General features: G+C 41.9%; 1 protein-coding gene across 3 annotated transcripts in view; it reads right to left on the bottom strand.

Annotated features, from left to right (window-relative positions):
* Nucleotides 1-27932, bottom strand: part of oxr1a (oxidation resistance 1a) — a 278911-nt gene that overhangs the window by 102597 nt on the left and 148382 nt on the right. Inside the window, exon 1 of one of the 3 annotated variants that reach the window (XM_072692288.1) lies at nt 18990-19232. The exons of the other annotated variants lie outside the window; for them this stretch is intronic. Within the exon in view, the coding sequence (XP_072548389.1) occupies nt 18990-19137 (148 nt within the window). The 5' untranslated portion in view covers nt 19138-19232. Of the gene's footprint in view, nt 1-18989; nt 19233-27932 lie in introns of those variants that run through there. 3 annotated transcript variants of the gene reach the window in all.

The following is a 27932-nucleotide window of genomic DNA, read 5'->3' on the forward strand; positions in this document are numbered from 1 at the left end:
TTGTACAGCTCTTGTGCACACAAGCTCCAAACCTGGACAACTATCTAAACCTATATATCGAGGACATCTGTCAGTTTCAATTGATGTCAAAAAGTGAAAATGATAAAAATTGGAGATACAACACAGCAAACTGTACAGTGTTTAACCACCAGTTCTAGTGTTAAATTAGCACTGTTAGTGTTACATTAGCACGGTCAGTGTTAAATTTAACACTCACACTGTTGAGTTAATACTGGCAAATATGCTGTGAAGGTTTCAGTATGACAGCAGCATTATGTTGGTATTAGCTTGTGTGTATGTAACACTGTCTATGTAATGAATAACTCCTGGTATGTGGGTTATATGCATGGAATGCAACTAAGCCTAGAGCAACTCTCTACCACTGTTCCAAAATCCAGCTAACTTCATCAGGACAGGAGTTCAGATAAAGTGAGTTTGACCCACATGGCAGGTTACAAAGTCCAGTTCAACTGCTTAGCAACCCTGCAGACCATGGTTCTAGCTAAAGTGTCTAAAAAGCAAGCAGCCATGTTGGAAACACTTTATAAAATTTTTAGTCATGCAAAAGAATGAGCTCACTGTTGTTGGCTATTCATGTTTTCAAGTTTCAAAATGTTTCTAAACTGCTTCTAAATGTAGAAACTCCTCTATTTCTTGCTTTTTTAACATAAGAATTAAACAGATTGCACCTTTAAGAGTTCTGTATGTAAAGGATCTCCATTCTGACTGCAGATCTTGTATTTTACCAGCTTGAAAACTGGTCCATGCAGAAACACTCTGTGTAGTGCCATGGTGAATGGGCGGGGCTAACTTGGTATTGGCTAAATACACAAATACTATACACTGATCAGCCATAACATTAGCTATCTGCCTATTATTTAGTAGGTCCCCCTTGTGTCGCCACAACAGATCTAACCATTTGAGGCATGAACTCAATCCTCCTCTAAAGGCATCCTGTGGTATCTGGCACCAAGACGTTAGCAGCAGATCCTTTACGTCCTGTAAGTTGTGAGGTGGGGCCTCCATGAACATATGTGAGCCGTAGGTGCCCATGACCCTGACGCTGGTTTACTGCTTGTTCTTTCTGAGAGCATTTTTGGTAGATACTGACCACTGCATACCGGGAACACGTCACCAGACACGCCTGATGTTTTGGAGATGCATTCGTCTCACAATTTGGATCTTGTCAGATTCTCAGAGTCTCAGATGCTTTTAATACATCACCTTTAAAAGCGTTCACTTGCTGCCTAATATATTCATCCCTTGACAGACGCCACTGTAGAATGTTATGGCTGATCAGTGTATGTACATGTATTGGTGTCTGTTTTTGCAGCTTAATATAATACATATATAGCCTGAGTTTTATATTTAGAAACAAAGGTATATTTTAAAAAATATTTCCATACTACATCAAACTCTTTTATTTATTAAAATTAGGAAAAATCAGATGTCTTTGATATATTTAACTAATATTCATGATATGCAGTCCTAAATTTGCCTCCACAGTTTGTGTCCAATGCACTAGCTTCAGTTGGTTGTATTTCCTCATATGAGAGAGTACAGACATGCTTTGCAAGTCAAAGCACAGCACCACTGAGGCAGAGCGCACAGCAGTAATATAGGTTCAGGCAAGTTAGAGGATAATATGTGTTCTACTCTTTATTAAGCTTTGCAATAAGATGGAAATAATAACAGTACAGCTGCATTAGTGGTATATTACAATACAAGAGAGACAAGAGAGCAGACGAGAGTACAGAACAGCACGAATGACTAATATAAGGTGATGTTTATTCCAATACAGACAAACACAGAAGTCAACACAATGTACAATATTAAGGTCAGCAAATATGATTGGGGCCATTTCTATATATTGTATGAAAAGTCAATTACATAATTTTCATTACAGGCCTAATTACTATTATAACTAGTCCTACTATTACTACAACTTCTAATATTACTAGTACTATTACTATCACCATCACTATTACTACTATTAATCCAACTTGTAACATTACTAGTGTTATTACTAGTACTGTTGAAATTACTTCTGTTAATAATCCTAATACTACTAGTACTATTAATATTACCATCACTATTACTAATATAAATGCAACTTCTAATATTACTAGTGCTATTACTAATACTACTAAAATTACTACTGTTACTACTGCTAATACTACTAGTACTGCTAATATTACTATTAGTAATACAACTAAAACTACTACTGCTACTATTAAGAAGACTACTAATAATATTACTATTATCAAATTTAATCAAATCACATTTACTTGTATAGCGCTGTTTATAACTGGTGTTGTCACAAAGCAGCTTTACACAATCAGTAATCAGTAAAAGACAAGAAATCAACATCACATAAAGACATGAAAAATCTAAGACCCCCAGTGAGCAAGTCAACGGTGACAGTGGCAAGGAAAAACTCCCTCAGAGCTGGAGGAAGAAACCTCCAGAACCAAGAACCAAGACTCACAAGGGGGACCTGACCCATCCTCCTCTATTTATAAATTACTGATAAAAGTCACAGAACTGCTCAGGTGTGTAACATATTCATAAACATAATATCATAATCATGGTGTAGTATAAACTTAATATATTCATGGCAGTGATTGTAAGAGTAATGAAAGTAAAAAGAGTTAATCTTAATATTAATAATATAATTTGTAATATTAATATTAATAGTAACAATATATTAGTAATAAAATAATATTACCATATAATATTAACAGTGGCAGATAGTTAAGAGTCCATATAGGTTTTAACATGTTAACATGGTCATTAGGCAGGTAGCAGTGGTAAGAGGGAGTGCCGCTGGTCTGGCATGGGTGGTGGGTTACCATCACTATTACTAGTACTACTGTTATTACTACTATTACCAGCACAGACAGTTAAAGAGTCCATATACTACAGTCTACTTACATGTTACTGTTTTGCCTGAGGTCCACCTTTATGTGCACAAAGTCTCAAATTATCAATCGATATTTTTTTAAAGCTGCAATTTGGCAGTTCCATACTCGAACCTTCAGTATTTATTGTGTGTTCCACCCAATACACATTTGGAGCAAGTTTGCCAGAGCCAGATTAAGCCTAAGGACCTTGACAAGCCAAGCTTTCGAAGGTGAACCAGCACCAGACGAGGCCGTCTGAGTATCGCCTTCCACCAGCTCAATGCTGCCTCTTGTCTGCTGAGAAAATCCGCACTCAAACTCACCTCGACCGCTACGGCTAACAGCCGACACACACAAACTTAATGCTCTTATGTGAAAGGAAAAGACTCTGCATAGCAGGAACAGCAGCAATCTGTACAACTGTAAACTCTGGGTTTGTAGTATACAGTCTAGTATACAAACTGTTCTAGTAATAAAGCACAGAATTGCTTAAGGTGTCACATCACCTGAACCAGGCCTTACAGCTTAGCTTCGCATATGATGCTGAAGTTCACATCTTTTCAGTTCCTCCTGTAAACAGTTCCCGTAAATGGTGCACAGGCACCAGCATGTAACTGCAGGACTATTTAAGGTGGAAGGGAAAGCTGGTGAAATAGAAGCCAACTTTAGATTAATGCTTAACCACAGCTGAACCCAACTGCTGTGACCTGACTAAAGTTGTTTCATTGGACCACTTAGATCTTTTTTGTACAGTCATGGGATTTGTCTGCAGCACAATCCCATCTGTTAGGTACAATACGTGTCTAGTTGCCATAAACTATGTTAAAGCAGTAACCTTAAACTCCTCCTTATCTGTACGCCCATCAATCAGTGTCGGTCATGCAGTAGCCTTTACAGATGAACTACCTAAAACCTGATGCCAGCCAGCCCGACTCCCACAGCGCCCCACACTCACCCCCACATGGCCTAGACTGCTCATTTAATCATAGCCTTAATTCATCCACCTTCATTTAATTCCCTGCTCAGAGAGGTGACACAATTAGTGCAGTGAGATTGGTCGACTTCTTTACCGGGCTCAGTGGCTCCGGGACACTGCGGGACTACCGAGGCCTGGACCTGTACACGCTCGCTGCAGTGTCTATGTATGTGTGTGTGTGTTTGTGTGTAAGGCCTTGTGCTGGGGCAGCATTTTGAACGCTGCGTCAGGGGACCGGCCAAGCTCGACAGTGCCTGCTCTTCTCCCTCATTAACACTCAACCCAGTTCAATTAATCAAACCCTGATCGTGTCAACGGCTCTGCGTGTGTCACATCACACCTCGGCCTCTCATTAGCATGCGCTCCAGGATGACTAATCGCACCACGATCCTTCTACCCGCTCGCCGTTCATTCTCTGTACCAGCATTGTTTACTTTACTGCAAATCAAATACACCCACGGCTGTACACATAGCGCTGTTGCTTGTCCACTTATGATTGTCTATACTTGCATCTAGCATACGGCCAATAGCGATACAGTGGACACTAGCACTGATTCAACTTTCAAAAAGTTGCAGTTACTGCCCACAAGAACAGAAGCATGCAATAACTTATGTTAGCTTGATTTAGGGCGTGTCGGTGTGTCTTTGCTATCGTAACGATGGGGAAAGTATGCCTCACGTGACTCAAAACGAGCAAAAGGCATGTACTAAATCTCTTAATTAATCATAAGTGTGTTTTGGGCGTAACGTGCACTAGACCAGTCAGTGTGTCACTTGCCATGCCCTTTTAGAGCCAGCTGCAGTCTGACTTTGGTGGACTGCTATTTCAATGGCGCATTCTGCACGGTCTGGGGAGGCTTGCTGAAGCGGTGGAGCGACTCGCCTCTAGAAAAATGTTATTTTATTTGGTTTTCTGTTTATCGTTGATGTAAAAGTTTACACTAGTGTAGGTTTGTGCACTGCTGCCTGTCCATGCACAGTAACAAGCAGTGCAGTCCGAGCGTCGGCTGCACACGCCTGTGTTGACAATGCACTGCCAAGATAGCAATGAATGTCTGACTGTTGTCTGCCTAGGATGTTTTCAGTCAATGGCTTTCCTTTGTTTTTCGTTGCAAAGATAGTAATACGCCAGAAACATATCTCATTACGAGAGTGGTTGGTGTGGCGCAACAGATAACACCACCACCTGCCATTGAGTTACAACAACACCATGTGGGAGACCAGGGTTCGATTCTCGGTCTGGGTGACTATGCATTGGCTACACCAATAAGAGTCCTTGGGCAAGACTCCTAACACTACACTGACCCACCTCTGTAATACGAGTAACCTTGTAAGTCGCTCTGGATAAGAGCTTCAGCTAAATGCCATAAATGTAAATGAAAATGAAACCACCACACCCATCAGTGTAGATATATTCACAAGCACTGTTGCTATTTGAACGGTGCAGGTGGAAGGCGTGAAAGATGATAAGATAGTGTCTTGCTCAGGGTGTAAGATAGGGCCCACTATGTGTGATTTCTCACTTATACCTCAGTAAAATGACTGAAAAATATAGGCCTCGCTCTCTAGGATGTGTGATGTCCATTACACATTGGGAGACTGTTGGTTCAAACATCAGAGTTGTCACAGCTATCCATGGCCAGAAATCCCCATCACTCTCTCTCTGCATAAGTAGCATGGCCCTTTCTCTCCCTCGTTACTCAGAGCAATGCAAGTCAGTGCAGGTGTCTATAACAGTTAATGTTCTCCTCCAAGTGTGTTGCGCTGTCCAGTGATGTTCTAGTTGGGAATTGGAAATGACTAAATTGGGAGCAAATCTGAAAAAAGAAATCATACCAAAAGGGTGCAGATTTGGAAGTATAAGGAGAAAGTTATCATTTAAATATGAAGAAATGTTAGTGTCCTATGTGTCGTGTTGTTTTGCATAATGTAGGGATGCTCCAGCCTGTTCTTTGCCTCTTCTACCATGGCCCAGGGGTCACAAGTTAAATCTCTAGTCATGCCGCTTTGCCATTAGTGGCCATTCCTGGTGCTCAAGCACTCTCCAGGTGGGTAGATGGCGCTCTCTCTTATTTTCACTTATTGGTGAATAATAGCCAAAATCGATGTACGAATTATGTGGCTATATTACAGAAAATACAGTGGCAGTTAATGCTGACATATAAAAAAACTTTTTAGAAGTCATTATGTGACATTCTAGATGAATATCATTCGTTTTACAATCCAACATTTTGTAAATGACCATTTAGTAGTGTATTTCATATCTAATAGTTTGAAGGACCTCTCTGATCAATATGCTTGCAGTTATTTTTAAAAGCTTTATGTTTATATGAATGCAGTGCTAAACACTAAACTGATAGGCTTTTTTTTCTGCGGACTATGAACGCTAAATAATCTAACAGTGTTGTGAAAGCCGACCTCAGTTTTGTACAAGCTGTTCAGAGCTGGTTTAAACAGTTTTGTTAACAACCTGCCGTGATGAAAGATTGAAAGACATGGGTAAACAGTTTTGGTAATAACATGCCGTGATTAAAGATTGAAAGACGTGGCAGGAGAGTAACAGCCGTATAACAGCCACATGCTCACATTTTACATGCCTGTGTCTGGAGGAAAGAAGACTCCCTCAAATGCAGTCAAAACAGATATCACAAGTGCTCAAGTTCCACTGTGAAACAGCTCTAGTGCAGATTTTTAGTTACCTTCTGAGAACGTGCCTCATAATGGTGCCTCTATCAGAAGTGCACAGTGATAAAAACAAAGGATCGGACATGAGTGGACATGAACGTATGTCTGTAGTACAGCAGCTAAAGTAATAACTCTCAGATTCTGAAGGAGACACAAAAAAAGAAATGGTCTACATGAGCTTCAGATAAGGTTCATGCTTTTATGTCTATAAATATCCATAAATATCTAACATGCCAAACTGCATTACAAGGTCCCAGAATACTGAACCCTTGTCTGTCCACCCATTGACCTCTTTCACCTGTTGATCAGCTGCCTTCTGTGTTAAGCTAAAGAGCGCACACACTCTGAAATACAACCTCCTGCTTTACCACAGCGCCCTCAGATCCCCTCGCCATGACGTCACTGTCAAATCCAAATCTTTTACATTCTGCAAACATTTCAACAGAAATAGTCAAAAAAATGAACTGCAATGAAATCTCATCACATTAAACTACAATTAATACTCAAAGGGTCCATATACTACAGTCTACTTACATGTTACTGTTTTGCCTGAGGTCCACCTTTATGTGCACAAAGTATCAAATTATCAAACGATATTTTTTTAAAGCTGCAATTTGGCAATTCCATACTCGAACCTAGTATGGGTTCCACCCAATTCACATTTGGAGCAAGTTTCCCAGAGCCAGATTAAGGCTAAGGACCTTGACAAGCCAAGCTTTCGAGAGTGAACAAGCACCAGACGAGGCCGACTGAGTATCGCCTTCCACCAGCTCAATGCTGCCTCTTGTCTGCTGAGAAAATCCGCACTCAAACTCACCTCGACCGCTACGGCTAACAGCCGACACACACAAACTTAATGCTCTTACGTGAAAGGAAAAGACTCTGTGTAGCAGAAACAGCAGCAGCCTGTACAACAGCAATATTCAAAGTAAAGTAGATCTAGAGTCTGAATGTCTTGAGACTTCAAGTGTCCATGTTTAAACTATACCTAGCGTATGAAAATGAAAGTCAATGACTGCAATGCTTTGGAGAAGCTTAAGGTCGATATGCCAGCACTGGGCCGGGGAGCAGTGGAACTAGGTTCTCTAGAGTGATCTGGAACGAACTATCTGACACCCGTACCTGACCTCCTGAATGCCCTTGTGACTGAATGCAATCGAATCCTCACAGCAATGAAAAGCCATCATAACTTCTGGCCGAACCTCTGTTTGATGTTGGTCTGTCAGACTTTAAGAACATGTTCTTCTTCTGAAAGGTTCCCATTTTGGAGTTACAAGGTTTTGTCCGGACAGCGAAGCGAGTAAAGTTTGCCCTTTTGCGCTGATTCGAGGTCAGTTGTGACATTTCCTTTCACAATAGCTAAAGTCAGCATCGGGTAGATGGAGCTGGTCCCTCATCCGAAAGGGCAACTTGCACCCAGGGCTAAAGGCCTCGCCTCTCACACTTCCTCCTCCACCTCTTTCTGGGTCTGCTGCCAGGATCCTCATTTCCTCCATCCTTCCTTCCCTCGAGACGTGGAGAGAGTGACACATCAGATTCAAAATAAAACACAAAAATGTGACTGAAAAGCACGCGGGGCTGAGCCATGCCTACTCGCCGAACCCTTCCCCCTCGGCGCCGGCAGACTGCATATTATTCATCTCCCACCATGTGGATGCCACTGACAGCTTTAGTACAAAATCTATATCTCCCTTCAATACAGCAGACCACAGGGAGGAGAAATAGAGCAGGTCAAGGGGAAAAAATAGGCTGGGAGCGCCCCCGGTGTGTGCTGATAGATTGGCCGGGGAGCTACATGCCCAGACTCGGTAAACAGCTCTTTCAGTTCGTCTTGAAGGCACGTAGTCAAAGTTTCGGCAGCTATCAAACAGAGGGCAGCCATCGACTCGGAGTGCGTCACCCCCTCCCCATTACTTTGGCATTTAGTCCAGACGAGTAAGAAGCGAACGCTGCTGCTGCGGCCACAGGCTGCAGTAATCGATGGGCAGTCTGAGGTGGGGTCATGCTGACGGCCACCAGAGCAGGCTCGTCGCTTTCCAGAGCTCTGGTCTGCTTTTAAGGGCTAATGGTGGATGAAAGCTGGTCGGGATCAGTTAGCATGATACACAATATGTCCAAATGTTTGTGGACACCCCTTCTAATGCATGAATTTATCTACTTTAAATTGCACCAATTGCTTACACCGTCTAGTCCTTACAGAGATGTACTGCTAATAGAATAGGTATGTGACGAGGTATGTGAAATTTTGGTAAGTGGTTGGTGAATAAGGCCCACTGTTAACATTTCTGGCCAAGCAAATCCCTCTTAGGGAATATACCTATGTTTTTCTTCTTCTGGAGTTCTCAGAAATTAACCCTAATGATCTCTACTGGGCTTCCACAGGACATTTCACTGTCCAGTTTCAGGCTCAAAATGGTTCGCTGAATGTTTTCAGTGTAAGAGCCGACGAGACGAAATGATTGATTATCTTGTTTTTACTGCACAGGTCCAATCAGCCATAACATTAAAACCACCTGCCTAATACTGCGTAGGTCCCCCTTGTGTTGCCAAAACACCTTAGACCCATCGAGGCATGGCCTCCACAAGATACAGCCATTATTACATTTTTCAGCAGTTTGTGCTACATTAGCCCTGCTGTAGGACCAGACCAGTCAGGCCAGCCTTTGTTCATCAATGTGAACCAACAATCCTGTCACTGGTTTACCGTATGTCCTTCCTTGGAGCACTTTTGGTAGGTACTGACCACTACATACTGTGAACACCCCACAAGACCCAAATGAAGTTCTGACCCAGCCGTCTCACAAATCCATCACGAATTGCCTATTCTTAAAGTGGCTCCGATTCCTGTGCTTACTCATTTTCCTGCTTCCAACACATCACATTCAAGGACTGACTGTTCACTTGCTGACTAACACACAGATCCCAGCCCTTGACAGATGACATTGTAACCAGATAATCAATGTTATTTACTTCACATCTCAGCGGTTTTAATGTAACGGCTGATCTGTGTATGTTAATGTGGTGAGGTCAACTGGATGTGGTGAGAAATTGACAGGCATGAAGACTTGAGTGACTTTGAGTAGGGTGAAATTGTAAAGGCCAGGCAACTAGATTCGAGCATCTCCAAAATGGCATGGCTGGCACTGTGCTTCTGGTCAGCAGGGCTCAGTGCCTACCAAAAGTAATCAAATTCAAAACTGTCAAAATATTCGGTCAGTTTTTCAAACCAGAACATTCAAACAAGTGCAAAGCTATAAAATAGTCCCAGGGTTATAAGATACCATGAGTCCTGTTGTTTAAACTATTGGATAATATTGCATTGGTCTCTTGGTCTCTTTGGCCTGTGGAAGCCTATTGGAGGTCATGTTCTGTGCCACCTCTCTAATATATATAATTTAATGTAGCTGATTATGTCCATATAATGTAGAAGTATTTAGTGAGGTCAGGATGTTGGATGATCACCACCCCAACACATCCCCAAATCATCCCAAAAGTATTGGATGGACCACCATCACAATTCCAGAGAACACAGTTCCACTGCTCTACAGCTCAATGCTGGGGAGCTTTACATGTCTGGCATTAGGCATGTTGCCAATAGGTTCATCTGCTCCAGAGAGTCATTATCTCTTGGCAGTACTTTTCTATAGGGACTAGACAAACTCTGTGTGTGTGTGTGCATTTGCACATCTGTGTCATTAATGGGTGCAATTTATAGTAGCTAAATGCATTTATTAGACGGGATGACCACAAACATTCTGACATGAGGCTTGAGTAGAGCCTCATCCTTGGCCGTTGCTTCGTTATCTACATAAAATCTCCTGCGTAGGAGTGACTGAACAGGTTAATGTACCAAGCAATTACTCTTGATACACAGCGGTGCAGTCTTGTAATTCAGGCTTGAAGATGACACCCACACACCTCATTCATCTGTGAGGTGGTCCGGAGAAAATGCGAGGCAAGACTGTCGGACCTGCCTCCTGAGTACAGCCCACAGTGATGACCGCTAATTGTTAGTGCTGCTAGCAAAGCGACAGAGACATTGTGTATAGCTCGAGTTCTCTACAAGGGGGGTCTCCATTAGAGGTGGGTTATCGACGGCAATAACAAAACAATGTACACTTATCAGCCATAACATTATCACCACTGACAGGTGAGGTGAAAACACTGATGATCTTCATCTACAGTGGCATCTGTCAAAGGGTGGATACATTAAGCATCAAGTGAATGGTCAGTTCTTGAAGGTGATGTGTTAAAAGCAGAAAAAATGGGCAATCATAAGAATCTGAGCTACTTTGACAAAAAATAGCTAAATAGTAATGGCTAGATGACTGGGTAAGAGAATCTCCAAAACATCAGGGTGGTCTTCTGGGGTATTCCCAGTATACAGTGGTCAGTACCCACCAAAGTTATCCACAAAAGGACAACTAGTGAACTAGAACAGGGACAGGGTCATGGGCACCTAAGGCTCACTGATTATCATGGAGGCCCCACCTCACAACTTACAGGACTTAGAGGATCGGCTGCTAATGTCTTGGTGCCTCTTCAGAGGTCTTGTGGAGTCCATGCCTTGAATGGTCAGATCTGTGGTGGCGGCACATAGGGGTACGTACTTAATATTAGGCAGACAGAGTTATTGTTATTGCTGATCAGTGTAAGTATCATGTAATTACATAGAAATATTGTGATAGTAAATAGAGGAAATAATATCCAAAATCTGAACAATCAGTTTACCACCAGATCATTAGTTACCATCGGTTCATGTTCATATTTCCAAGAGTAAGCAACATTTACTGAGGGCAACCAAAATTATTTAAAGGTCTAAATCAAGGAAATCTGATATTTATCAGCTTTTAACAACATACTACTCACTTAAAATGGCTTGTTTTGAATTGGCTGGTTTGTAATGTCACAGAAACTGCTGAATTTACATACACTATATATATATATGTGTGTGCTTGTATAGCCTATATCAGTTTAGACCAACCCATTTACGCTGAAGTTATAGGTAGTGTTTCAGTCTGGATTGCTTGTAGAATGAGGCCTAATATAATGCTGCCAATCAGAAGAGAGGTAACTTACACCTTAAAGGCACAGTAAGAAAAGGACAAACAGAGCTAGGAATGAGAATTGGTCACATATACATAAATTAGGAATGTTTTTAGTATTTACACTCACACAAATGCCATAGAATACAACACCCATGTAGGATATCGTTGCTGTCACTCATAAATCTTGTATTTTAATTTTTGTTGTTTTTGACTTTTTGTGAATCTGGCAGCTGTTCTTTACATTGTGTGAAAATTTCACAATGGATGAACCAATAGAAATGCTCCAATACGACTTTTGCATGACAGTAAAATAAGATTTCTAGTTCTTAGGTCCCTTTAACCTTACTACAATAAAACTGAACACTGAAAAATGAGGGCTAAAAAATCAGGCTCAATTTTGATATACGACAAAGCATGAGCATGCCGCCTACATAGATTCCCCCAGCCAGCTTTACTCAACACTGACCGTGGAACTGCACGGCAGACACAGCTTCATACATCTGTGTAAACACACACTTGTCCTGTCTAACACACTTACATGACTGGGTCATGCAGAGAATGCAGTAGGCCAGTGGAGCAAATGCCGAAGCAGTCTATAACAACAAGACATGTAAACAGTCCACAATCCTTTAATCAGCACAATAAATAGTACATTCAATTAGTTTTAGTTTAGCTTATTACAAGCTTGCACCCACAAAGACTTCCCGCAGCATGCAGCACTGCTGCTTGGCTCCCTGGTCACTGTTCGAGTCTGTTATGAAAATGAGGCCTTTAACTTTCACACCCATCTGTGGTGAGTAACTGTCTGTAACGCCTGCCCCAGTCTGTCAACTGAATTTTCAACAAAGACCAAAAGTCATGCATCTCATTCCTTCCTAGTCTAATTAGGTGCAGCAATTAACCAGCCTCACAACCTGCCATGTTTCGAATGCATAACACCACACACCAGAAGAGAGAGAGAGCGGTCACTTGGATCCTAAAATCCAGCAAATATGTTTTATTTACGTCTATTTTTTTATTAACATACTTTTTTCAAGGCTGTTGAGATTATGCCGAGTCAGAAACTGCTTTAGTGGTTTCTCAGGGTTGGCCAGGTCTCGTTAACTTTTATCTGCTGGTTAAATATTTGGAAATGTGAAATCCAGGGTGTGGTTTTGAGTGGAGTACACATTTCAAGAACTGCTCATAGAATAGTCTCACCAATAGAGCTCACCAGGATTGGGCTTATATTTGTCCAATAGGGTGTGTAATGACTTCAATCGATACAGTATCAAAATATCTAAAGCATGAACATTCAAATCAGTGCACGGAAATCTAAATCCAAACTGCCATCCTTGTCTTCTCAAGACAACGAAATTCACCGTTTGGACAGGGACACAGATGGAATTTGGCCTCTGTCTTTAACCCATCCGTGCAGTGAATACACCTACACACACACACACACACACTAGTGATCAAACACACACAGTGATATTGAGCACACATGCCCAGAGTGGTGGGCAGCCATTGCTGTGCCCGGGGAGTAGAGAGGGTGAAGGGCCGAGCCCAGGTGTGGAACCTACAACCCTGTCATCAATAGCCTGCTGAGTCACCACTGCCCCCACGGGTCTGTCAAGGATCTCTGATTTGCCAACTTTCATAAAAACAACGTCAATGTCAATGCCAATCTGAGTGCATCCTAAGCGTGGAGGTTAAGATACACGCATACATACTCCCTTATACTGTCACAGCCAAAAGCATTGGCAGAAAACGCCAGAAATCTGTTGCAGTTACAAATGCCCTGGTTTTTCATGTTTATTTCCTTTGATCGCTCTGGAACTAGGGCTGGACGATATGGTAAAAATGTAATATCAAAATATTTAGACATCTTCATGATCCATGATATGTATCACAATTTTTAGAGAAAACTTAGACAAAATGCATCAGTTGTGGCAGATTTTCCATATTTAGTACAGTGATTGAATTCAAATGTGGCTGCGCTTCATCCAATTAAACAGGACTAATTACGCTCTTTGTAATGAAACGTGAAACAGTTGATCAGCGCTCTTTAAGCACTGACAATATCCTCAAGATCCTTAGAAAGTATACTGTGTATCACAATAACCAAATTAACCATGTTTCAATAAAATATTGTCAACTGAAACACCAGAAAAAAGGTCAAATCCTGGACAAGATGATTGATCCCCTTTCAAAATAAGAAATAATCTGGTTTCAATCATGTGATTCTTCTTTCATTTCTATATTTATGGCAGTAGCAGGTGCTGGCAATATAGAATTAAAATGAAATGAGGCCTTCAAAGACAAGAACATGGCCCCTACGGTCAAACGTGGTGAAGGTTGGGGCTGTCTTGCTGCTTCTGGCCCTGGATACTGTTGATTATAGTTGATTCTTGAGCCAGGAAGAAGAATCAGGAGACTAGAGATCTAGGGTTTGTTCACTGCCGGCATCACCTGTCAATCTCAGTCTGAAGACACCAGGTTATACCCGGATCATTACTGGTGAAGCAAGAAGGAATGTAAACAGGTGTGAGTAGGTATAAACAGTTGGTCATCTTTATGACCCCCAGAAAGCACTCCTGTAGCCCTCTTTGACCTGCAGGTCATGGTAACATCGTAGCTGACATGATATGCAATATTTTGTTGTTCTGTGTTTAAAAATGGCGATATTAAAAAATAAAATACAGGAATTTCACCAGATTTCTCCAGCAGTCTATGATCCAACATGATCATGATATTAATAATGCCCTCTGTGAATCCAAGACTGGAGAGAGATGAATGATATAGGGTCTCATATAATCTGCTGTCATGAATAATGAGAACAGTATGAAATTTTCTTTTGTATAGAACAAGTTGTAGCATGACATGCATGGATTTAATCTGCCTTACGTGACACTGCATGTCCTGCCGTGTGTCTACAGCACAAGTGCACAGTGTGATGATCATGCTGAAACAATATATTGTGCAGCCCTATCTGAAAACTGTCAGAAAGCTGGGTCTTCCAGAAGGACAATGACCCAGAGCATGCTTTAAAAAGCACCCAGGAATGGTTTAAGACAAAGAACTGGAGAGTTCTGAAGCGGCCTGCAATGAGTCCAGATATTAATGCCTGTGGAGAGATCTGAAGACAGCAGTTTGAAGAAGGCCCCTTTAAATCTGAGAGACCTGGAGCAGTTCTGATATCAGTACTGACTATTGACAATAGAATATGGGATATGCCAAAGCCAAAGCATTTGGCTACAGAGTTTTAGGGGAAGTGGTGCACTTTCTGAATAAGTGCAGGGGTGTCAACATTTCTAGCCATGACTATACACTACTATACTATACCCTTTACACAGTCCTATACTCCCTCATACGCTGCTAGTCGTGTGACGATACATAATCAAGTAGGCTTTATTGGCATGAGTGTTTCAACTGTTGCCAAATATCACACACACACACATTATAAACTTACACATACTTGTCTTGTACCTGATTTGTCTGCCAATAAAATTGACATATTTAAAAGTAACTACATAAAACAAACAAATCAGCTCTTTTGTTAATACACATGCAACTGAGTTGGATTGTGTTATTTCAGTGTGTAGTACATAAACACATCCCTATGCCATTGTTGTAATCCTCTATTTCTGTGTTATCAAAGTCCGGATGAATCACAAGTTTGGTCGATTTAAACTTCTGCTCTTTGAAAAAAAAAAGTATATATACTTTGTGAAATAATAAGAATGATAAAATTAATGAGTGGAATAATAATCCGAATCATAGAATATACAATTAAATATTGTCATATTGCCCACCTCTAACTGGAACAACAAAAAAAGTTCAATCTAATATCATTTCACACACATCTCCATAAATAGACTGGAATGAATTACCCCCCTCCCTCCTTTCAAAATAAGAATAAATAATCTGGTTTCAATCATGTGATTCTTCTCACATTTATATTTATGGCAGTAACAGGTGCTGGCAATATGGAATTAAAATGACATGAGGCCTTCAAAGAAAAGAGCACTGCCCCTACGGTTAAACATGGCAGAGGTTCTGTTTTGGGTTGTTTTGGTGCTTCTGACCCTTGACTGTGTGCAGGCATTATGATAAGTGAAGACAGGGCTGCACCATATCAGAAAAAACAGACGTTGCGGTATTTGGGATTTTTTTTTCTGCAAGCCATATTGCGATATTAAATAGGAATGACTAAATTAATAATTAGTAATCAATTAATAATAATGATGATAACAACAATAACAATAATAATAGTAATAATAATAATAATAATAAGTCAGATGATGTGCATTAAATAATATTTTGATAACTGACATTTTTATTTCCAGTGGTTTGATACGGAGTGAGTAAAGTCATATACCATTGTTTATCATTTATAACATTTGATTCCAGAAACTGTAAAATACTGATACACATCTGTAAATGCTTTCTGAAGTCTATATATTTCATATAATTTATAAAATTCCAGTCAGCAGTTCAACACTTAAGTGTAATAATCTAGTAACAATGATTATTGATAATGCCTCTGATCCCAAACAGCTGAATGGTGGCATAAATTCCAATAGCTTTATAGTAGTTCTAATATCTGGGGTTAATTATGCTATGACATGACATGGCAGGCATGCTGGAATGCAAGTAAAATAAAAGTCTCACAGCCTCTGAACACCAGCTGTGATTTAGTTTTGCGATTTTTTAATAATCCTATAGTTCTCAATACATTCACCTTAACCGTTCTCTGCCTCTCACCATGCTGGAGTAGGGTGGCAAGCACCCACTGCTCTTGAGTGCACTGTGCTTCAATGCACCAGCCACTCAGGTGTTTACACATGGTCATGGGACTGATTTACTGAGTGCTGGGGCTGCAGAGAGGAAGTTAAGCCTGCTGGGCCTCAACACCCCCCTCTGCAACTGAATCCTGGACTTCCTGACAGGGAGGCCCCAGTTAGTCCGGTCCGGGGACAGCAGCTCCAGCACCATCACACTGAACACTGGGGCACCCCAGGGCAGTGTTCTGAGTCCTCTGCTGTTCACCCTGCTGACTCATGACTGTGTTGCGAAACACAGTTCTAACAGCATCATAAAGTTCGCCGATGATACAACTGTGCTGGGTCTCATCAGCAAAGGCGACGAGTCAGCATACAGAGAGGAGGTGCAGCAGCTGACAGACTGGTGTACAGTCAACAACCTTCACTGGAATGTAGAGAAGACCAAGGAAATGGTTGTTGACTTCAGGAAAACAAGACCGGACCACTCTCCGCTTAACATCAACGGCTCCTCTGTGGAGATTGTTAAGAGCACCAAGTTCCTTGGTGTCCACCTAGCGGAGAACCTCACCTGGTCCCTGAACACCAGCTCTACAGCCAAGAAAGCCCAGCAGCGTCTCTGCTTCCTCCAGAAGCTAAGAAAGGCCCGTCTCCCTCCACCCATTCTCACCCTCTTCTATAGGGGAACCATAGAGAGCATCCTAAGCAGCTGCATCACTGCCTGGTTTGGGACCTGCACAGCCTCTGACCACAAGACCCTCCAACGCATTGTGAGGACAGCTGAGAGGATCATCGGAGTCTCTCTTCCCTCCGTCATGGACATTTACACTGCCTGCTGCATCTGCAAAGCAACCAGCATTGTGGATGACTCCACCCACCCTTCACACAGACTGTTCTCCCTCCTGCCATCAGGAAGAAGGTACCGCAGCATCCGGTCCAACATGACCAGACTCTGCAACAGCTTCTTCCCCCAAGCCATTAGACTTCTCAACTCAACTCAACTTCTGAACTGATGTCTTTTCTGCTACATGCACACACACTCTCTCTCTCTCCAACCATTTACCCCAGATAAAATGGGAAGCATTTTTTGCACAAAGCATTTTGCACTAATAACTTTACTACCTCACTGGACTCAATATTTATACACTGCAGAATTTGCACACTACCCCCAATTATTCATTATTCTCTGTCTGTACTGTGTTGTGTTGTCTGTCCGCACTTGTTTGTGTTGCACTTGTGTTCTGTGTGCACCGTGTCTATGTTGCACCATGGTCCTGGAGGAACGTTGTTTCGCTTCACTGTGTACTCTGTATGTAGTTAAAATGACAATAAAACCCACTTGACTTGACTTGACTTGAGATGCAGAAGGCAGGCCGCACAGCCATCAGAGTAAGGGAGCAGACTTTGCCCTCTCTGACCGGTGATTGAGTCATGTAGTGAGTGAGAGATGTGTATTGTGGGAGTGGCTACAATTACACAGGGTCAATACATCGCCCTGACAATGCTCCCTACATTTCTGCGTGCAGACAGTGAGCCTACCCAACAGCAGTCCACACACAGGCCGAACACACTGGTAAAACGTGGAGGAGTCAAGCTGTACCAGGGAGGGCCATTCCAGCCACATGGAGCCACAACATTAGACAGACGTTGAACTTTATCTACTTCACACCTTCAAACCTAAAACCAACAACAGTAGAAACGTCTAACAACAGTAGGAGTTTACGCTGTGTGGACATTAACGTCATGAAGTTTAGCAGATGTTGGTTTTTGGTCATTCATTTTTTTTTATGTCAATATGATATTGGCCTGTAACATTTAAAAGATGTTGGATTTGGTTACTTAAGATTACATCAGCCAACAAAATAATAACATCAGCTGTCGTCACAATTTCACGTCAAACTGACGTTGGCATTGACACTGGTAGTTTTGAGTCAAAGGAAATTCAACATCTGTCTAACGTTGGAGCTGTTGGTTTATGATGGATCCGTGAATATGATTTTCAACCTAAATCAACCAAAATCTGAACAACAGTGGGTTTAGACGTCAACTCGACTTTCATTTATAGCAAAAATTCAACATCTGTCTGACATTAGAGTCCAACGTCTTCCTGACGTTGACCTACACAACCTACATTAACTCTCAGAGCATTCAAGTTTCATAACATGACACATATCACATTATTATGGATCTCATGAATTATGGATTGTGATACTACCTGTTTGGCATATCGCCAAACCCACCCTACATGACCACCCAGCAGCTGCAGCCCCCATGCAGACGTCCAGCCCACCCTTGCTGGGTCACCCCACAGTCCACCCAACGCTGCAAGCCCTAAACTTTCACAAAGTCAGACCAAACGAGGCTTAACGTCGTTTAACAGTCTCAACTGACCCCCGTGACAAAAAATAAGGCACACACACACAGCCTGCCCAGCCACGTCGTCCTGTCAGTGTATGTGAACTCAGTCTGCAGCGGAACTTTTTAAAAGTGCTTGACAACAAGTTTTGAGCGACTCTTCTGCCTCCGTGTCGAGTTCAAAGCCCAGCATTAACCTCAAAATCGCCTTATTTTACACAGAACCCTCCTAATCTGACCAAGCTGCTCCACTTCCCACCTGCACTGCGTGCCTCGGCCGTGCGGGGCTCGTGCCCGTCTCGCTCGTGCCCGTCTCGCTCGGGCTGCGGCGCGCTCCAGAGTCGGTTGGAAATCGCGTCCCGGACGGCGCGCGCCCCGCCGCTCGTGAACGACAGAATGTAGTCCATGGCGCTGGAAAACACGACGAACTCAGACCTCACCGACTCTAACGTGTCGACATAACCGCCAGCTCTGCAGAGCTCAGCACGGGCTGGAAGCAGGAACCGAAACAGACATCGGCAACTGCTAAACTTTTCTCCCCCCCCCACCTCTTCTCTCCCCCCCTCCTCCCCCTCAGCCCTGAGGCGCGAAAGTGCGGCTCTGAAGCGCAGATCACTCCTGACACACTCAGCCAGCTCCTCCTGCTGCCATGCTTCCATTCAGGAAAGTCTTAATGACTCTAATTCGCCTGTAATTCGCCTGTTTATGACAACTGTAGCTGATTATGGCAGTCCTCAGACACACAGGGCAGCCCAGGGTCTGTTTATGCAGCAGATATCTTAAAAAAAAAAAAAAAAAAAGGCCTATTTCAGACACATTTCCTGTTTAGTAAATTAATTGAATTGAATTGAATTTAATATAAAATATAACCTATTAAATGTGACATTACTTTACTCTTACACACACCACATTTAGTGTCTTATTTTTAAAAAAATAAAATAAAATAATAATAGCACAGCTATGCTGTGGCATGTGCAGAGGTGGGTCTCTGTAGTGCAGGGGTATTTCATGAAAAATGAGTGAGGTCCAGTTAGAAAAGATTTCCTCAAGCCTCAAGGTCTTTTATTATATCTTGGTCATTATAACTTAAAATTATGATATACTGACATATCCTGTATATTCAAAGAGACTTTATTGTCATTTGCATCACATGTGGTACATGGATTGAGGTCCCAGTTACACCAAAGAGCAATTATTGAATAAATAAAATAATAATAATAATAATAATAATAATAATAATAATAAATCTAGAATATAAGAAGACATAAATAGGAAAAGTGGGAAAGCAGAGAAATAAAAAGTAGCCTATATCAACATTTTATTTAGTAAACAACTGAATGACAGATCAAACACAAAGTACAATTACAATTCAATTTAGTTCAACAATATTTATTGTCAGTTTTCACTAAATTGGACAAATGATAAATAATAAATGCTCTAAATAAATGTTCTTTACTCATTTTAAGGCAAATTTTAAAATAAAGCAGAAAAAATGTGCATCTTAATAATAATATATAATAATAATAATCTTATAATAACTCGTCTCTTAGTGGAGAGTAACTTTTAATAAGCACTGCAGTCTCGAGACATACTGGTTTAGAACTGCCTGTGGGAAGAATAAACATGTGTTAGTCCGTCTATTCTAGATTAAAAGCTTGGATTTTGCTCCATTTTTTTCTTTTTAGAGCAATGTAATTCAAATCACCTCCCTCCACACAAGTCACGTCCTGATGCATCCTCGATACACAAGCACAGACAAGAACGCAGATTGAGAAACGTCCAGTGTGTCACTCACTCAAGTCACAGCGCTCTTTACAATGCACAGATCTGATTGGCCGACTAGCATCACATGTGATATTTACTGTTACTGTTGGTCTGTGAGTTTCCTGGACCGCTACACCTGTACCCTAAAGGCTAGAAATGTTATGCCTGTTAAAATAAACACTCCGTCAAACTGACCTAGTTCTCAGCAAATGTAATTTGACTAAGCGTACCCAAACTTTTGAATAACACCTTGATTTCCATTGATTAAGAAAGTTTTTTCCTTCTCTTGTAAACTTGCCATTTTTTGTTTTGCAGTATATATGCACTTTTTCTCTGGATGAATGACATGCTTTGTTGTTTAAACAAATCAACAGAGAACACACTTTTGCATTTAGATTTTTTTATAGAAATAATTACTATAATTACTTTACAGTTTATTCGCTTGTAAAATATAATAATAATATAAAATGTAAAATACTGAAAATATATAAAATGTGTTTTATTTTTGTTCAGTAGGTTAAATTCATAAAATAAATAGAAGATGTGCTCCAAAATGAGCAGAAAATGCCACATTTAGTTTGTTTCCTCCAGAGCCGTCATTCAATTATTTTCTAAAATCAAACTTTTTTTCATGAGGAATTTCATACGACCATGTTTTAATATTTGCTTACATAATCTCAATGTAAGAAGTCGCATAAAAAGAGGCCCAACAAATGTGCTTTTATTTGATGACCAGTTTTTGATTTACAAAGAAAGATAGATAGAAAGAAAGAAAGAAAGAAAGATAGATAGAAAGAAAGATAGGAAGCATAAACGAGCAACATGCCACTTGGTGAAATGATGCAGATGCCACATACTGTAACTTCATTTATTTATTTATTTATTTATATTTTCTCCATTTAGTGGCTTAATGATGTGATGTCCCCTGTACATTACTAATTATTGTACTGCTGATTTCACTTAAGCCTTCATTAAACATCGATCCTGACACAAATTAATTAAGTATTCATTATTTTTCACTTCTGCTCTCACCATCATGTGATTAGGTCGGGTGTGGGTAAAAGTAGGACCTTTGGGGGGCCTATGGTTCCCAAAATGTTCAGAAATGAACCAGATTATGTTGCTTATGAACTAATCTTGCATATAGACTCGTAGTCTATATTGATGCACTTAAAAATAGTGACTTTACAGGAGAAGGAAAAAAATTGCTTACCTGGAAGTCAATGTAAAGTATTTTATTCCCAGTCATTTAGAGCATTTCTATTGGTTCATTTATACAAATTAATCACACAGAGTTCAAATCAACAGCCAGGCCAGAACACCAAACTACACCAATAACAGCCCTTGGGCAAAACTCCTAATGCTACATTCTCCTACATGTAAATGACACAAATAGAAGTTGCACTGAAATGGTGCATCAAGGTTCTCTTCACTGGCTTCCTGTAGCTGCTGCCCGCATCAGATTCAAAACTCTGACGCTGGCCTACAAAGCCCAGAATAGACCAGCCCCTCCATACTTGATGGCAATGGTCAAAAGCCGATCCGCACTAAGAGCCCTTCCAGCTTCAAGTACGGCTCGGCTCGACCCGCCATCCCTCAAAATCCGCGGAAGACGAGCGTCCGGGCTTTTTTCTGTCCTGCACCAAAGTGGTAGAACAAACTTCCCCTGGGTGTCCGAACGGCCGAGTCGCTCGCTGTCTTCAAACGCAGACTGAAGACCCACCTCTTCAGAGAGTACTTGGACGAATAGCGAATAGAGTACTATGGTCACCTTATTGACTTGTTTAGTAATGTCTAAACTTAGAGGTATTTTGAACTATTGGTCTATTCTAACTAGCTAAGGTTTTCTTGGGTAAATAGCAAAGCACTTTTGAAAGTCGTTCTGGATAAGGCCAAAAACAAAGCCTCTGGTATCAGTCAGTGTATCAGATGTCTGGTTCACTTCACTACCACTCTAAACAACTGACTCTGTAAGTTTCTCCAGAATTAAGCATTTCACACCACACCACTCCTAATGGCTTTACTTTAATGATATTCATTTTATTATTATTATTATTATTATTATTATTATTATTATTATTTTGAACATTGGTGGAATTTCCTCTTCAGCCAATGGAGGGTTTCATTGAGAAGCATATGTTTTGTATTGAGCTTCATTTTTTCTCAGACAACAAATGATCTTAACAAGGCATTCTGCCTTTGGGATATTCACTACTGCCACCCTTAAATTCGGAGACCCCCCAACTTACAGGACGCTACTGTAACGTGGTGGATCACAGACATGGATACATGTTCACATGAAGGCAAATAGAGAAAACTCAGTCGAGCAGAACAAGGCTTAATGATCGGAGAGCAGGATTATGTAGTGGACATAACAGAGCCCCATGCAATATTCATGAAGAGTGATATGGTGAAGAGGAGAGGAAGGGGAGTAGGCTGTATGCAGCATGATTTGTTCTCTAATGTAGGAATCAGAGTGTGACAGTAGTGTAACAAACAGGGAAATGAGGCCTTGATTGGAAGAAGCTGGTCTTCACCTTGAAAACATCTGGAAAATTCTACAATAACCTGTAATTCACAGCTGTAGTCAGGGATCTGTTTCCCCATTGCTAAAGTACCTTAATGCCCAAATGTTTTTGGACACCCCTTCTAATAAACGTACTCAGCTACTTTAAGTTGCATCCATTGCTGACAAAGATGTGCAAACACACACACAGACAGGTAGTCTAGTCCCTGTAGAGAAGTACTGCCAAAAGAATAGGACTAAACAGCAAATAAACATGAACCTACTGGCATCATGCCTAATGCAGTCATGGGCTAAAAGGGTTTAAAGCAGCACTGAGCTGTGGAGCAGTGGTATGATGGTTGGTGCTCCATCCAATACTTTTGGGATAAGTTGGGGAGATGGGGATGAGGAAGGGTGATTATCATTCAACATCCTGATCTCACTAATGCTCTTGTTAATGAATGCAATCAAATTCTCCAGAATCTAGCAGAACAGTAGAGACCGAGATCTAGTCTCAATAGATCTAGTCCCAATACTTTCGTCAATGTGTGTAGGATAGGGGGACCATATCCACCAAAGTGGTGGAACGAGCTTCCCCTGGGTGTCCGAACGGCCGAGTCGCTCGCTGTCTTCAAACGCAGACTGAAGACCCTCCTCTTCCGAGAATACTTGGACGATTAGAGTACTATGGTCACCTTATTGACTTGTGTTTAGTAATGTCTAAGCTTAGAGGTATCCTTTGAATTATTGGTCTATTCTACCTAGCTAAGGCTTTTCTTGGGTAAATAGCAAAGCACTTTGTAAGTCGCTCTGGATAAGAGCGTCTGCTAAATGCCGTAAATGTAAATGTAAATGTAAATATTTTGGCTTTCAAAAAAGAGGACACTGGGAGGTACACAGGCGTCATCCCTGTGGTGGGAAGCAGTTGGACCAATGGCTGCATGTAGATGCAGGGATATGTAAAACAATGGTAAGGGAGAGAAGGTGGGGCTTATAGAGACTTTTAAAGCAGTGGAAGGGATGGTTTGGATGAACCTTGGGTTCTCTTTTCTTCTCAACCAAAGCCAAAATCTACTCTTCTCATCTACTACTCGTCTCTTCAACCAGGTCCCTCAGAGCTTTCCACTGGTTTGTGCCAGTTACCCCCACGTTCCTCAGCTGATGTGGCAACAAAGCTGCGACATCCTACTTCTGTTGGCTAGATGATGGTTTTCCAGCCAGTCTCCTTGTACTTCAGCTTCTTCTTCTTCTCGGAGGCAGCTTCTACTTCTTTCCTCCATGAGACAGTTAGCTCAATATGCAGTTTGCTCTTGATGTCACTGGACTGGACTTGCATCTCACTGGGGATTTAGAGACTAGAGTTTCCTGCTAAGATCGAATCTCATTTTCCAGTCCTGAGTTGAAGTACAAGGTTTAGAAATCCTGTCTGAATGCATTTGTTTGATCTCAAATACAGGACATGTCCAGACTAAAGAGGTCACAGGGTCATCCTAGTGTAGGACAGGCATCATGACCTGTGATGGGACCACTGGGTATGTGATAAACCTGTAACAGCACATGAAAACAATGCCAGTGTTATGTCTACTCATGTCAAGGATAAAGTCAAGGTCCAGGCTGCATTTTGACTTCCAATATCACCCACCAGTCATAACATCACTGCCCCCTCACCAAAATAGCAACAAAGCACCCCTCACACACTACTTAAACATGCAAGCACATATGCACACACTCCCCTCATATAATCCTCTGACAAGATTATGAAATCATTCCAAGAAGTCAGAATCACGGTAATCAGTAAACAGGCCATTCCATGCCTCTCCAGCTCCATGTACAGCTCTCATCTGATGATATGTGGGCGGCTGATGATTGCTAAGACTGTTCTGTGTTTTTCCTCTTCATTCATCAAGTTAATTATGTCCCAACTGCTAGCAAATGAAAGTGCTCCTCATGCTGCATTCGAACAATCCTAAAAATACAAGCACACAGGCGCCTCCCCCTCTGCTGGTGAGTCAGGGTATTACAGGCTGGCAGATATGGGAGAACACCGTAACAAGCCGATTCCCAACATTTTTCTACATGTAACACCTGTGTGGCTTTATATGCTTGTGTGCTGTTTCTGTTATCATGGCTTTAATACTGATGTATGTAAATGGTCGCTATTCTTACTGGCTGTGTAGTCTGAGCTGAAATAGTACCCCGCCTCTCTTTATCTCCCTTCGTCACTAATTACTGAACAGCCTGAGTTTGTTACTGTGTCTTTAAGACTGAAATATTTAATACTGTCTGCTCTGACTGGCTGACTTGCATTGCGGCTCATTCAAAAAACAGTCTGGGCTGAAACACTCCTTTTAATGTCAGCATGAAGGGGCAGGGCTAAGCTACTGTAGGCCAATCTGCTTTAGGAGGCATAGGCAGGCACATGTAAAGCCACTGATTGTTTAGTGACATTACAAATACAACGGATTAAAAATAGGCAATTTTAGAAGCTTAGAGTCTGTATATGTAAAGATTTTGCAGTTTGAAGCTTGTTTGATCAAGCTAACTCTTATTATTAACCCCTTAACACTCCATAGCTTTTTAGTCACTACTGTGATTATTACTCAGTAACTACAGGGACTGTACAAACTGGTGGGGCTATTCAATTATAATAGAAGTTTGTAATAACACTTTTGGCCCCCACCAGCCTTAGGCTTTTTAAGGGGTTAAACAGCCTATTACTGTTAAGCCTGAAGTATGTAAATTACATCTGTTCTGATGTATCCATTGTTTTTTTGTGACATCACATGTACAACAAATACAAAATGGGTGTTTTTTACAGATTAGTTTACAGATATGGATGTATGGTACATTTTATAAATGTACTACATTCAAGCCTCCTATTAATACATGAGCAAAGTTCAGTTTTCCATTATATTTGCCCTTTAAGGTCAACGGCCAGAAATAGGCCATTATTTGTTAATGCTACAACCACACACGTCTATAAACTGAGAATGCTACATAGACAGTAGCAATCTGTTTGACATGAATAAACAAAGCAAAGCTGTTATTTTGGAGATTTTGCACTTTTTTAGTTTCGAGAGAGTTTCAACTGAAGTGCATTAACATTACACTGAAGCAAAAGGACAGAACGGTAAGGTCAGATTTGCAGCTAAAACGTCGCTGGCCATCGTTGGGGGCTTAAATCCCCATCTCTATCTTTATTGTGACCTTGCAATTCAGCCCCCCCCCCCCCCCCACCCCAAACACACACACACACACTCACACTGCCCCCTCTAGAGAGAGGCTTTGAGCAATAAATGTGTTTTAAAAGGCCACAGAGGCTGCGCACAGGCCTTGTTGTACAATAACATACTGCGTACCCACACGAAAATGACGCCCAGCGCAGTCGTCAAGCCATCCGTCGTGTGCTGAGCTCAGGGAGACATTCTGTCTACTATCTTGACAAAAGAGAGAGACAGGGAGATGCAGAGAGAAAGACAGGGAGGTGCAGAGAGAAAGACAGGGGGATGCAGAGAGAAAGACAGGGAGGTTCAGAGAGAAAGATGGGGGAAGGAGAGAAAGACAGGGGGAAGAGAGAAAGACAAGGGGATGCAGAGAGAAAGACAGGGAGGTGCAGAGAGAAAGACAGGGGGATGGAGAGCGAAAGACAGGGGGATGCAGAGAGAAAGACAGGGAGGTGTAGAGAGAAAGACAGGGAGATGCAGAGAGAAAGACAGGGGGATGGAGAGAGAAAGACAGGGGGATGGAGAGAGAAAGACAGGGAGATGCAGAGAGAAAGACAGGGGGATGGAGAGAGAAAGACAGGGGGATGGAGAGAGAAAGACAGGGAGATGCAGAGAGAAAGACAGGGAGATGCAGAGAGAAAGACAGGGGGATGCAGAGAGAAAGACAGGGGGATGCAGAGAGAAAGACAGGGAGAAGGAGAGAAAGACAGGGGGATGAGAGAAAGACAAGGGGATGCAGAGAGAAAGACAGGGAGGTGCAGAGAGAAAGACAGGGGGATGCAGAGCGAAAAACAGGGAGATGCAGAGAGAAAGACAGGGAGATGCAGAGAGAAAGACAGGGGGATGGAGAGAGAAAGACAGGGGGATGGAGAGAGAAAGACAGGGAGATGCAGAGAAAAAGACAGGGGGTGCAGAGAGAAAGACAGGGGGTGCAGAGAGAAAGACAGGGAGATGCAGAGAGAAAGACAGGGGGATGGAGAGAGAAAGACAGGGAGATGCAGAGAGAAAGACAGGGAGATGCAGAGAGAAAGACAGGGGGATGGAGAGAGAAAGACAGGGAGATGCAGAGAGAAAGACAGGGGGTGCAGAGAGAAAGACAGAAGGATGGAGAGCGAAAGACAGGGGGAAGCAGAGAGAAAGACTGGAGGATGCAGAGAGAAAGACAGGGGGAAGCAGAGAGAAAGACTGGAGGATGCAGAGAGAAAGACTGGAGGATGCAGAGAGAGAGACTGGAGGATGCAGAGAGAGAGAGAAGCAGGAAAAAGTGCAAGCATCCACCTCCTAAATCCCTCCCACCCACACCCCGGGACACGCAAACACACAGCAGATCTAAAAAGCCATTGATTAGCGGGCCTCGGCAGGCCCGGCAGTAATTAAGCCACAGTTTAATTTGAGCAGCCCGCACGAAAGATCCTCTTTGCTCGTTTTGAAGATGCGGAATAAAATGAGCCTTATTAAGCACAGAGATTAAAGTGGGGATTCTCCAAACCCTCCACACCCCACCCCAGTCAGACAGTTAAACTTCAGCTTCCCCAAGAACAGCAGTCTCAGGCGTACCTTACAAATGTACGATCTAAATGAAGTCCTGCCGAGTGAAACTGATTCATGCTGTGTTGAATCTGGCTGGACTCTTAATAAATGCGCTTCTTTAGGGCACTAAGGCCTATTGGAAAATCTGTGCTTAAAAGTACAGTTTCACCAATATTTC

The sequence above is a fragment of the Salminus brasiliensis genome, chromosome 1 (genome assembly GCF_030463535.1).
Source record: "Salminus brasiliensis chromosome 1, fSalBra1.hap2, whole genome shotgun sequence".
Classification (NCBI taxonomy): domain Eukaryota; kingdom Metazoa; phylum Chordata; class Actinopteri; order Characiformes; family Bryconidae; genus Salminus; species Salminus brasiliensis.